At 43.3% G+C, this 14,112-nt stretch overlaps 1 protein-coding gene across 7 annotated transcripts in view; it reads left to right on the top strand.

The window, feature by feature from the left end:
• Foxp1 (forkhead box P1) overlaps positions 1 to 14,112 on the top strand; it is a 396,466-nt gene that overhangs the window by 337,306 nt on the left and 45,048 nt on the right. For all 7 annotated transcript variants that reach the window (XM_026788256.1, XM_026788254.1, XM_026788255.1 and 4 more), the window contains one exon: positions 6,134 to 6,238. In XM_026788256.1, coding sequence (XP_026644057.1) covers positions 6,134 to 6,238 — 105 coding nt within the window. The remainder of the gene's footprint in view (positions 1 to 6,133; positions 6,239 to 14,112) is intronic.

The raw sequence follows: 14,112 nt of genomic DNA, 5'->3' as shown, positions 1-14,112 counted from the left end.
GGAGGAAGGAAGGGAGGGAGGGGATGAACTGGATGAGTGTGGGAGATGGGAAGAGGGAACCTTGATCACAGTACGAAAAGAACTGATTTTAAATTTTAAAAAATGGAAAGGGTAGAGAATGATTTTAAGAGCCTGAGGAGCAGGATGCCTGTTGTGGGACAGTGTCTTCCAGAAATCTCAGTAACATGGGGACCTAAACAGGACCTATATAATGGCAGCACAGCTGCCATGCCACCATGAACAAGGGACATTCCACAGGACTCTACTCTGAGAGGAAGAACGGTAAAACAATGGCTGCTGAGAGGGGGAGAACCAGTCTTTTGGGATGAGCCCCCTGAGAGGTTATCTAATCGCCAGTGGTCAACCCCGAATAAATACACATGAGTCATTCTAAATGGTCTCAGTAGATATTCATATGTCTATACATATGTAACAGTAATAAAGAAATTAAAGAAAGACGAATCATGAATTTGAAAGAGTTCGAATGTATTGGAGGAGGGAGAAGGAGGGTAGAAATTATGTAAATACAATAATCATGCATAAAATTCTGAAAAATAAATTAAAAAACCTTGAAAACACATTTAAACAGGTATATAAATTGACATATCCGAGCAGCAGTGTTCATAGGCACTAACATCGTGTTAAACAGCTCAAATTGTTCATTAAGAAATTATCGGATTAAAAAATATGTGCTGCATAAATATAGTGGAATAGTATTTAGCCATAAAAAGCTGCTATTTTGATGTGTTAGCTTCTAAAACATGCTAAGTGAAAGAAGCCACAAACCAGCAAGCACATACTATCTGATGGTGTTTATATGAAATGTACAGAACAGGCAAATGTCTGGGGCATGGAAGTAGGTAAGTGATCAGTAGGCACTACAGGCAAGCAGCGGGTAGGGAGTGCTTGTTGCTAGGTACAGCGTTTCTATAGGGACGGTACGGTGCTCTTCAGTGAGACTGCGATAGTGGTTCTGTAGCCCCAAATGTAAAATATGCATGATTGTATGGAAAAATAACAACAGCAACAAATTATGATTTTAAACAGTTTCAAAAAGATTAACATAGCTTTCCATAGCTTAGTTTATCCAGTACATGCCCGCAAACTACCATACAGTTTATAATTTTGATCTGATGGTTGGGTAGTAAGAAGGGGTATACTCCAGTAGACATCAGTGTTGGCTTTTGGTTCAAATGATTCAAGTTAAAAAGACCAGGTAGGCAAGTTTGGGATGGGACAAAATGAGTTTGGGGCTACTCAGAAGACATGTCAGTGCATGTGTTGCTGGCGTTAAGAATTATCTAGTTGTGGCTTTTGTGAATGGGCGAACTGATGTCTATGCATGTAGGTTGTCAGGACGTGTTTGAGGTGAGGTGACATCTGTATTCTGTCTCCTTAGTCAAGAATTCCTTCAGTCATCACAGGGGACCCACAGCCTGCAGACTGCAGTCTTGAGACTGTCCTTGTGGCAGGGAACAGAAGTAATTCCAGTTTTCAGTTTTGCCTTGGCAGTGAACTGGGCAATGTGAAATCCAGTCACCAGTGCTGAACATCCAAACTTCTCCAAGAAACCTAGAGTTGTAGCTCGGGGGGAGCGTGCTTGCCCAGTATGTGGAAGGCCCAGAGTTCAAAGCCCCAGCCCTGTGTGAAAAGAGAGTCTTTTCTACCACCAATGTGCATGTAAAGACTGTGGCTGGTGGATGTCAATGTGGGAAAAATAAATCGAACAGAAATAGCGTAGCAAATGTCATTGGGAAAGGAGGCGTCACACCATAGCAAACATAAACGCATTGATAAGTACCATGCAGTGTCAGGAGCTAGTTCATATCTATATGTAATTATACTTTCCCTGGCACGTTGACTCCTTCACATCTGAAACGCTACCACTGTTCTCGTGTTAAATTATATTTAGTTTTTACGTAGCACGGATTATCAGAAAAGATTTAAATCAACTGGCTTTTCTCGAATGCATCTATCTGTGTTGCACATAGTCTGAATAAAATTAAGTAATACAAAGTGTCTTCAGCAATATTTTCTCCTGTGGGTTTGCATGATTCTGGTCTTTACGTATAAGAATAAGAGAAAGTAAATATTGAGTATGTTACCACACAGAAATTAAATAGGACAAGGTGTTTGCTGTCTGTTCATTGATACATCTACGTAGCATTTATTGAGCACCATATGGGGTGCTCGGTGTGTGGGAATGAGTGAGTGATCCCTGCCTACAGGAGTACTCAACCTGAGAGTTATAGTAAAACAAACTAAAATGTTATTGAACATTTGACCTGGGGCCTGGCAAGGTGTAATGCACACTTGTAATCCCAGGGCTTGGCAGAGGGTGACCAAAAGATCAGGAATTCATGGTTATTCTTGGCTCCATAGAGTTCAGAGCCACCTGGGCTAAGAAAAGATGAGAGAGAGAGGGGGGGGGGAGGGAGGGAGGGAGGGAAGGAGAGAGAGGGGGGGGAGGAGAGAGGAATGGGACAGGAAAGGAAAGGGATACCAAGAAAGAAAAAGAAAAGGTACAATTGATCTAAACTTTCTCGAAGTTTCATTTTGGGTAAATATGTTTGAGCATCTTCAAAGCAAAGATAGTGAGCACCCTCTCATAGACACCAAAGGTCCACTCTGTGCCACATGGTCTCCTCTGACCAGTTTATATCAAGGTGAGCCTTAGGGTTGCCTCCCACCGTCAGATGCTCTGAGCCTTGTCTATCTTTAGCCTCTTCCTGTAGCTCCGAATTAACTGAAGTTGACGAATCTGTGCTTGCTTTCTTGGCTCTTTTTGTCAGAAGCCAGAAAGCAGTAGAAATCTAATGTCCCATCGTCTACTCTCTTAATGGAACATTAAAAGTTTTATCCAGAGGTGTGACAGGGACTGCGGGTGGAGCTGTGTGCAGAATGACCCAGAGACCAGTAGCCAGCCTCAACCGTGCACCATGGGGGCTGTGCAGCTTTACTATGGCAACATAGCCAGTGAGAGACTGCAACTCCAATCTTAGTTGTACTTGCTATTGTTCCTACCGTGTGCAAGACTGTACGCAACTGTTCGCAATTGCATGTCAGCAGGTGATTGACAAAATAAAAACCTCATAAAAGGTATAAAAAGTTGTCAGGTAAGTACTCAACTTTCCTTGACTCCCCATACATATCCCAGTGTTGAGCTGTTTGGTCTCTGAAGAGTCTTCGCAGAGGTCCCAGCAGGGTACCACTACCAACCTCTTCTTCCATCCAAATCTAAGTATGTTCTTCAGACAATGGAATACTTCAATGTATTCAGTTACACAGTACGTATGGAAAGCTGGTGACAGCGTGTGTTGACACCTTACAAAATAATAATACAGCAGAAGAGAGATATGGAGCAGTAACCCGTAAGAATGTAAACAGTGATGTCTAGGGTGGGGTGGGGTGGGTGGATACCATGTCAGCCAACTCAGCACTGCGTCATAATAGGAGAGCATGTGACCTTTTCACAATGAGGAGCAGTGTTCTAAGCTAACTAAGTAATTAAGTGTGTGCTTCTGTGCACGGGGCCGTTGTTTGTTTGGGCTTTGGGGAATCAGGACCTAAGTCATCTCTCTGTCCTTCAGGTGATTTCCAAGTTGAAGTAGAAATAAACACTTAGAGGGAAATAGTTTCTGTTCATGTGTTCATCAGATAAAGCAGGAGGACAGCAAGCGTCATGGGGAGCTGGGCATGTTGTGGTGATAATTTGAGAATTCCTGATTAAACTCAGTACCATTCACAGTTCCCAGCTGGTAGGAGGAGGAGTTTTTCCATTCTCAGGAGTCGAGACTCCTGGCTTCTGCCCTGAAGAGCACACAGCACGCATATGCATAACGATGCAGGTTGGTAGGTACCAGGCACTCAGCAAGAACAGCTGGTACGGTATTCCTAGTGGAGTATAAGCCTTAGTGTGGTTGATTTGTTGATTCTAAGTTTCTCTGAATCTTGGTAGGAAATTGGTATATGCCAAGATGTTTAGCCTAATAAATTTTATCTCTGACATTACTTATAAATATAAGAAATATAATAGAATTCCGAGTATCCAAATTACAGGAATGGTTAAAGTTAGATCTGTAAGTTGGTAGCATGTTTCCCATCAATATCTGGAAGTTTGGAGACTTAGTTGATAACATGAGAATTTCTGTACAATAATGACATCAGGACTGGAGAGATGGCTCAGTGGTTAAGAGCAATTAACTGTTCTTGCAGAGGACCCGGGTTCAATTCCTAGCACCCACATGGTGGCTCATGACCATCTGTCACTCTAATCCCAGGGGTCTTGGTGCCCTCTTCTGACCTGCAGGCACCAGACACCCACATGTTACAAGCATGCATACACATAAAATAAAAATTTTAAATGTTTAAAAGGCAAAATGACATTAAATATAAAGAGTATAATTCTTCATGCTTTTATTTGTAAAAATTATGTATTTACGTATATCTTAGGATATTCTCAGTATTTTTCAAATTTATATATATACGTACATTTATACACACATGTATATGTTCTGATAAAACCTCAATTAATTTCTCATTAACTAGCTAGAGAAAATTGTGGTGTAGAGATTCTTCTGAAACCATTGAGAAGAACATTTTTAGTAAATTGAGCCTTTGGTCTCCGAGTGTGTGAGGAGTCCGGTGCTGGTGAAACTGTCTTCCAGTTCTGAGAGGTTACCAGTGGTGTGTACCAGCTTATGCACAGACCCGTAGGTGGAAGCCTTCAGTGGATCCAGTGCAATTCTACCCTCTCTTCTTAGAGGATGCCCTTCTTCCTCTTCCATTGGCCTCCTTCTCTAGAGGACGTTTATGCTACCTTTACACATTACTGTTAAAATTTCTTCTTTCTTTTGGTTCCTCTGTTTATTTCCTTTGTGAGAGCAAAAGTACCTCACTGGTATTTCCAAGTTGTTAGGTTCCAGCAAAATAATTTTAAATACATAGGGGGACCATTGCCTTTGGGAGGTATTGTTTTCCTCTCCAGGGTGTTCACTTTGATTTGCCTGTGATTTAAAGCTTTGCAATGTGCTTGCTGTGTGTGGGTTATGGGCTAAGGGCCAGGAGCTTCAGTGGGTACCTACGGTCTATATACGTGGTCAAGAAAGTCGATGAAGAGATATCTTACTAGTAGGATAAAATACAACATGCATGCATGCGAGTGTGCACTTACGCACATGTGTGTGTGAGTGCGTATACTTAGATCTTTATATCTCACTAAGCTCTTGAAGTTCAAACCAAACCAAAGAGAGGCGGCAGAGGAAGCTGTACAATAGCCCAATCCATTTGCAAGAAGGCAGTGTGCCCAAGCACAAACCAGAACTCTGGGTGTTCATTGTACACTTCTATTAGATGGAATCCAAGGTTATTGAAAAATAATTTGTCTGAAAGATGTGTGGATAGAGAAAATATTTGAGAATACGGCTTGTCGCTCAAGCCCAATGGACTCCTCCCTGCACACCACATGGCTCAGATCAAAGCATCCCCCGGCTTGATCCCAGTGGCCAGATCATTACTTATCGATTAGAGCCCCACTGGAGTGTTAACCCCTTGCTTGCCGCTCATGTTTTCTCTCAAGCTTGCTGTCCGTAACTTGAGAAATACAAATCTCCCACCACCACAAATTAATTCTAAACTAATCATCGGTATTTGCCCCGAAAAGTATTTTGTAGTATTGCACATTATTATTTATAAAATATTTTATTAGATAATTTTTTTTTTAAAAAGAGTACACTCAGATTTTGTGAAAGCAGTTGTGATAGAGAGGAGGAGAGAAAGAAGTGTGAAATGTCCCGTGGCAAATACAAGCGCTGCGGATCCAGTACAGGTTTTCCAGCCGAATTTTGTACACTCAGGAAAATTATGGCGGTTTTTACAGAGAGATTTGCCTCAAACAAACACCTGTCAAATCCTCTTCACACATGGAGGTAGGTTCCTAACATCAGACCACTATACCTGAATGTGTTTAGAACATAATCTTCCAGCTCATCGTTTCCCTCTTGCTCAAAAGCAGGGCCAATTAGGTTCCATGGGGAATGGCAGTGTGAGGCTCGTCACATGCTTTCTGGGCCACGTGGGCTCTCCGGACTGCGTTTCACTCATCCTCCCCTTCTCTCCGTGTGTTTGCTTGCAGCTTGTCCCACGAGGAACACCCCCACAGCCATCCTCTCTACGGACATGGCGTTTGCAAGTGGCCAGGATGTGAAGCAGTTTGTGATGACTTCCCAGCCTTTCTAAAGTAAGAATTACCTGCTATGTCTTCTCTGTCGCACAACTGTCCCTCCTGCTGTCTGTCCTTCACCCACCAGCTTGCCTTCCGGTTGGAGAGTGTCACAGAGCCCTTCAGAGGGTGGCCTCTGAGTCACTGTTCTAGGAAGTTAGATCATCCCTGGAGGGGTGTCCCCTCAGAGGAAGGAGACTTAAATGGAAGGTACCAATAGCAGTCAGTTTTCCAGACTTAACCTGGGATAGAGGGAAACCTTCAGTTGTTTCAATGACGGGTCCTTTGCAGTTCTGTGGTCGGGCCCCTTCTTTGGCATGGGATCCTGAGTCAGTGCACCATCTCGGTTTCTTATCCCTCTGTATCGGGTGGCTTCTGTTGAGTTCATTTTCCCTGCCAGGAGAAGTGGATGATTGTATGATGTAAGCTCGGGCTGTCTCATCTCGAGCGGTGAGGCTGATAGTCTCTGCCAAACCGGGCTGCTCATCTTCCCCACTGGCAGTGGATGCCTGTCTGTGCCTCTCAGCTCAGAATTGCATTCCCTCCCCTGTGCTGTCCTGTGGGTTATAAATCTGACCCGGCTGCCCTGCGTTCTTGGCATCACTTGTGTACAGTATGTTGAATCCTTGACTAACATACTGAATACAGTTGTTGTCTTAGCGTTCTGTTGCTATGAAGAGACACCATGACGAAGGCACCTCTTAAAAGAAAGCATTTCCGTGGGGGGTGGGGGTGGGGGACTTGCTCACAGTTTTAGAAGATTAATCCAGGATCATAATGGCAGAAAACAGACGGGCATGGTGCTGAAGCCGTAGCTGAGACCTTCACGTCCCGATCTGGATGCAGTAGGCAGAGAGACCCTAGGCCTTGTGTGGCCTTTTGAGACCCCATATCCGATTCCCAGTGACACACTTCCCTCCAATATGGCCACATCTCCCAATATTTCTCAAACAATTCTACTAACGGGGGACTAAACACTCAAATACACGAGCTTCTGGGGCCATCCTCATTTAAGTCACCACAACAGTGTCACCTTCTATTCTTTAGTCTGCCTCACGTATAGCCTCTATACATCAGGGCACGTGGTGGTTTCTCTGGGGTGGGAGCATCGTTTATGGACCAGATACAAGCACTGTGATGCAGCCACCCCTAAACATACTTGCAGTATTACAGACAGGTAGTTCTGTGTGAATATTTTATTATTATTTCAGTGCACAGAAGGAAGGTTTTGAACTTCTTAGATAGTTCTCAGATTGTATCCTTCACTTGAAGAGTGTTCTTTGGCCAGTGTATGTTTAAGCCGTGTCCAGGAGAGCTAGTGAGTATCAGCATCAAGAGCAGCAGCCACTGTCGTCCCTGATTACATTATTAGCATTTAGATAAGTGACGCTGGCTTTGTTTTCTGTGTAGCTCCTTCATGGAATCTGTTTTGTTACCACCCTGTCGTTTGCCTAATCATATTTATCCAATGAGAGAAAAAGAGCTGGGCAGAACGCACTTGGAAATTCTGATTTCCTCGTTTGCACCTATGCTAAGTAAATAAGTTTGCTGATTTAATTCTTCTGTAGAATGGCTGACAAGCGTCAGTCAGCATGATTTATGGTTATAAAATCTTGAACTATAAAATTGTTATCATCGCTCGTGCGGCATGTATCAACTCTAGGGACCAAAGCCGCACTGCCAGGTCCCCAGTTTGACCCATTTAAAACATTTCATTAATAGTCAAAGTATTCATATCTTAATAATCTTCAAGTCATAGGTTCATGTGTTATGAGCTGGCAGTTCAGATATGGCTAGGCCTCAGGATCTAGAAAGAGTGAATAATTCAAACCACTTCTAAAGAAAAAAGAAAAAGCAAAGATCATTTGAATGGAGGCCTAGATTTATCTCCTACAAACAAGAAGCCTGTTCACGTCTCAGGATGTTAGGAGCCTGACTCTGAGTTGGAAACCATCTCCCCAGCCTTTGTTGTGGTTTTGCACATGGCATGACATGCTCCTGGTTCCTGTTTGCTCAGCGGAACTGGAGTGCCCACTATCAACTTGCAATATTGCTTGCTTATTTTCTACTGTTTGCTTATGTGCTAGTATTTTTCAGAAGGCTTTGTTTGCAAGTTGTACAAACCTGACTTGAGTTGATATAAGGAAAAGAATAAAGGCAGGGGTGAAAATGAGCCAGTATAGACTGGAACTCCTACAGCATTGCAGGCGCCAGGCATGCCAGGATCCAAGTGACTGACGGGGGCTGTGGGGGTGCTGCAGTTTGGGGCTCCCATTAGCTCTGTATTTCCCCGTTGTCTTCATCCTTTGGACTTTTCTAATTGGAACCGGAGAACACAGGTTTGTATGCCATGAAATTATCAGTCCCACCGTGCAAAGAACCTTGTGCAGACTGCCATTGGTTCAAATTAAGCCCTCTGTACTAGTTTTGAGCCAAGCTCCAATTACGTTCCCGCCTCCAGAGCAAAGGGACTCATACACATGATGAGAGACATGCTTCCAGAAAACAGAAGTGATTCTTTCCATGGAAGAAGCCACTGCGAACTCAGCTTTACTGAGTTCCCAACTCAAGATCTCATTTTTCCTCCCTTTACAGCAAGATTTTAATACTTAGAGATTCGGGCTTATCTTTTGGTTCAGGATCTTGCCTAGTGAATTGGAACCCAAGTTAGTCATCTGGGGGACTTGGAGCAGCATGTCTGTGCTCAGCCCCAAAGAGAAACCCATTGGGTCTAGGGAAGCTCTTCTTGCAGTTCCAATGAAAGCCACGTGGTTCCCTTGAACTCTGACACTGTTGTTATCCAGCATTTATCTTCAGATTGCTGGGTTGGAAGGTTCTGGAAGAATCTCCTTGGCTCTGCTCGTCCATAAGCCCCCTCCATTTTTACCAGTTATTTTTTATGGTGTACGAAAATTGGCACTAGTCACATTGTAATAATGTGTAATTAAACAACTTTAAATATGCAATAGGCATAGTTCAGATATGTAATAATACATATTAATTCATTTAGCCCTCACAGCTGCCTAGGAAAACATCATAGTAGCATTTTGAATACACAGTTAAGGCGACAAACGAGCAGAGTTTGCTGACCCCCCAGGTCACCCAGTTACTGTGAGCTTTGGTTCAGAGTCTCGTCCTCATGGTCGCACTGTGTGACCTGGGAGAAACCAAGCCTTTTTGTTGTTGTTGTTGTTGTTGTTGTTGTTGAGAAAGGGTTTCTTTGCCTATCTCTGGCTGTCCTGGAACTAGCTCTGTAAACAAGACTAGCCTTGAACTCACAAAGATCCACCTGGCTCTGCCTTCCTGAGTGCTGGGATTAAAGGTGTTGGGAGACCACCACCTGACTGAAACTGTACTTTTTTTTAAATTAATAAGTTATTTTCTACTTAAGGTAGTGGATGTGAAGAAAGTTTTAAGGGCAGTTTTAAGAGTAGTCGTTTGTGTGGATAGGTCATATCTCAGTGTGTTAATAATGATCTCTTGGCCAGGTGGTGGTGGCACACACCTTTAATCCTAGCACTTGGGCAGCAGAGGCAGGCAGACCTCTGTGAGTCCGATGCCAGCCTGGTCCACAAGAGGTAGTTCCAGGACAGGCTCCAAAGCTACAGCGAAACCCTGTCTCGAAAAAACTAAAACAACAACAGCAACAATAATAACAATCACAACAACAATGATCTCTTATGAGTTAGACTCCAAAGGCCTATCTTACTTAGAAAGTGCCCAGCCCTTACTGAGCTCTCTAAAAACACGGACACATCTTATCTACCTAGGTATAATTTAGGAGCAATAATTTTAAATATATAGAAATTCCCAACCTTGTGTTTTGAGAAGGCACTGCTGACTGTTCTCTGAAACAATGTAAAAAGTTGCTTACAGTTCCATCCTGAGGGTGGCGGGACATTATGGAGAGTCAATACATTAGGCTTTGAGGGCCATCTGAGTCCTGTGCCCCTGTCGGTCTAAAGCAGGCAGAGGAGCCCAAGTGAGGAAGAGGAGAAGAAGCATGACTTTGCCCCTCATACCAGCTGCATGTGGCCTCTGAGCTGGGGTCACATTTTTGGCTCCACCCTGTATTTCCAGCTCACAGTGCTTTGTGCCTCCTGGATTCTGTTGGCTGGGTAGCTGGGGGAACATGTGTAGGAGGGCCTGTGATTTCCCCCAACACCCATGGGCTTTAAGCTCCTGGCTCTGGTGTTCTCCAAAGTAGCCTTTCAGGTTTGGTGTCTGAAAGGAACACGATGCCTAGTTCCTGTTTTCCAGCCCTGTGTGACCCCAGGTCGTAGGTGTAATTGCCACAGCTTGCAGAAGTGCTTCAGGATACGAGTCCAGTTAGCCAGTGAGTCTCCCTGTTGATGGAGAGAGGAGGAGGCCGGCAGGGAAAGGCAGAGGTGTGTTCTTCCCTTCTTGATGAGGAAGTAGTAGAGCAGATGAAAAAACGAAAACCAGAGACTTGACATGACACCCCAGCCACAGGGTTTGTCCCTAAGGTGAGGACAGCCATGGGGCCTTTAATTTCAGAGCTAAGCCCTGCTCAGGAGCCTGCTGTTGTCTTTCCCTCCAGTCAGCAGAGACCTTACCTGGGCTCTGTCTCCTCTCCTTCTTAAATCTCCCCACCCAGAGTTGTCATGTGACCAGTATTGTTGGGGTTTGCTGATGCCAGGCAGTGCTCGCGCTTGCTGTGATGTCATCCCAGCCGTATGACGCTGATTCTCCCACAACAGGGAATGAGAACAAGCCCATGGCCTTCCAAGACGGGAAGCTGTTAGACTTCACCATCTTACCCTTCCAGTTAGGCTCTCTTCTCAGATCAGTCAGGGTTAGGCTTTACCACGGGACATGGAGTAATGATTCTTCGCCATAAAGGCAAAAACAAGCAAAGAGCTCCCATGATGGATGCTTCAGAGAGGTCCGCAGCAGAACCTTCCTGGGTCACAGTCATGACCACACTTGCCATTTTCTAGTTTGAGTGTCGGTTCAGACCAGGCTGCAGTTTCAGAAATGCTTGGATGGAATATTTCTTTTTTCCCTTAAACCCTCAACCCCACCCACCCCGTGCCTCGCTTTGGAGATAGAACCGTGCTAGGCTCCGAGGGACACCCCCAAATCCCTTCCTAGTCTTCCATATGATTTCCTCCCTTTGTGGTCTTACATTGTATCCATTTGAAAAGATTTCCCACCCTTTTTGGTTATTTTTTCATATAGAAAAGCTCCATACAGACAAAAGCGAACAAAACAAAAAATTCTTTAACAAGTTAGTCAGATGTATGTAATTTATGGAAGCCAAAAGAAGTTTTCTGTGTAAGACAGGAGAGCAGCATTGAAGAGATTGTCCAGAGATCGGACTTTGACCCCTTCCTGAAGGTTGAGAGCCGCAGACAGAACAAGATAGTTCTTTGGTAAATTGCTTAAAGAAAAAAAAAATGGTTTTTTCTGCCGCATTTTACTTTCTAAACCTTCGAAGACTTGCACGTGAAGGAAACCAAGTGTATTCTGTACTGTTTTCACAAGTGTTTTTATCATGGTAACATCTTGTTTACTTTAGTTCCCTGCCTAAAACTACTTGGAACATGTTAAGAAAACATTTCAAGAAACCCTGACAAAGAGGCTTTTGTTTGGCAGCCACAGGAGAGGCCATGCGCCTCACCAAGGTGTTAACTTCCAGCCCCTTAAGCACTTCCACACGAAATTCCAGCAACTGTGTTTGTGGTTTTGGAAAAACAAAGTGATGCTAAAGAAACCAGGTATATGCTAATACATGTCTAGGGAGGCCGGATATCATAAATTGTTTCAAACCCATTTGTGCTCTGGGGCTTGCACGCCCGAGTTTTCGGCAATGAAATTGCCTCCAGTAAGCACAGTGGCAGTGCAGTCGGCACACAGAGGGAAGAGCTGCCCTTACTTGTGGCTGTGTGCAGACGGAGCACCCGCCTCGCTGGAGCAGCCTTTCAAGGTCATGGGCATGCATTTCACCCCATCAGAGCTGAGGAAAGAAATCTTCGAAAGTTGCAAAATGAGCTTCATATTTTTACAAACAATGACTTTCTACTTACTGTGCATTTTCTAGAGTCGTTTTTAAAAAGAAAAGATAGGTGTTCCCAAGAAGGGGAAAATGTTTTCCCCTTTAAAAAGCCAGTTTCTTTTTAAACCATTTTGACTTTGCTCAAGAGTTCAAGACCGTCCCCAGTGCTTGAAAAGGTCAAAGTGACCTGAAGACCACAGTGCCCTCTAGTGATACGTAGAATATTGTATAGAAAAGTTTAGACAAATGTACCAAACAGGCCCAGGCCACCTGACTTTACTCAAAAAGGAAACAAACGATATTTGAATTCACTGTTATTTGGAAATGAAATTTAAATTTTGCTCTCCTTGCAAGCATTTGAAGTGTCTTTCGTTTCTACCTGGGAAGGTAGTTCTGCAGTTCGCTGCAAATGTGAAACAGATGTATGAGACCACAGATGCACTGTTTGAAGAACCATTAGTTAGCTTAGGTGTCTCCTGTGATCACTTCCGGCATGGAATTATCTGGCCTTACTTAGGAGACGAGGCTCGTCTCTCTGTCCCCCACTTTTATTGACACCGTCTACCATATTATGGCCATGTCTAAATGGTAAAATTTATTGTTAGCGGTAGTGTCACAAAAGTCTGAGACAGCGATTTTCCTTTCAATAAAAGTAGTTAAAAACCTTTTAGAAAATCCATAATTTTGATTGCCTGTACTTCATAAATGTATAACTGGTACTTTTTAGCTGTCTCTTTAGGGAAAAATGAGTTTTATCACCTGTGGTACCTGGGTTAATGAAATTGTGTGCTGGAATTTAGCCAGGATGAGAGATGAGATCATTCCAAGACACTAATAAGTGGCAACAGGTCTCATAAAAGCGCTAACTCTTGAGTGGAGTATCATTAGATTTTTAAAAAATTATTATTATTATTTTATGTAAATTGAGAGATTAGTTGTCAGTCCTCAAGTTTCTATACTAGTGAGATCCTCATTTGGTATCACGTTCAAAACCCAGTGACCTAAAAACCAGCCTCCGAGCCAAAGGCAACAGAGCAGTGTCCATCAGTGCCTTGCAGAAGAATTTGCTTGCATCGGGTTTCCGCTTCAGTTCCTGTTCAGCCTTTTACAAATCACGGCTCTCGGCTCAAATTTGAACTAACGCTGCCTTTTTCCCCACGTTCCTCCCGTGTTTGATTGTTTGTGGATACTAGCTGTCCAGGAAATCCCATACTTACAGATATAAATCCAGAATGATCTTGTTTTTCCGCAGCCAGCCCAGGATGTATGAGACAGTTATGATGATTTGTTAATTTTTGTGACCTGTGTTTATTTTATGTACGCTGTATACTTTGAGGGTGGAATCAGCTGTTGAAATAGCCCGTGTCTCTCGCACATGGAAAGGAAGCGCTCCAGTTTCTCTTCATTGCTTTGCATTCCCTGCCTTTATTTTTGGAAGGTTTTTTTTTTTTTTTAAATCTCTCAGTGTCTGCTCTTTCCGAGCTTCTCCCACATGGTGATAAACAAGAGGTACATTGTGCCAGAGACTTCAACGGATCATGTCCAGGGCGGGTCTTTGGAGATGTGTGAACAGGGTCACATTCTTTCCAAATGTGTTTTTGATCCAGAATGTGTCTTGACTATATAATTCCGTTCTCATTTTTATGGGGACTTACATTCCCTTCAGATAATATACAAATCCTCAGGTTTCAAATGTGTTTAGGTAGAAGTCTGCCTATTACAGATTTTACCAAGTTATAGTCTGTAAGAAGGGAAGTCAATATCACTTTGTTTTCGATATATTTTTTTTTGCCTTTTCTCTTTTACTTTTTGTCAGAGAAAGGTAATCTGTGTTTTGTTGTTGTTTGGGTTTTTTTGTTATTGTTGATTTTTG

Source organism: Microtus ochrogaster, unplaced genomic scaffold, assembly GCF_000317375.1.
Source record: "Microtus ochrogaster isolate Prairie Vole_2 unplaced genomic scaffold, MicOch1.0 UNK1, whole genome shotgun sequence".
NCBI lineage: Eukaryota > Metazoa > Chordata > Mammalia > Rodentia > Cricetidae > Microtus > Microtus ochrogaster.
This window is presented reverse-complemented; position numbering and strand designations above follow the sequence as displayed.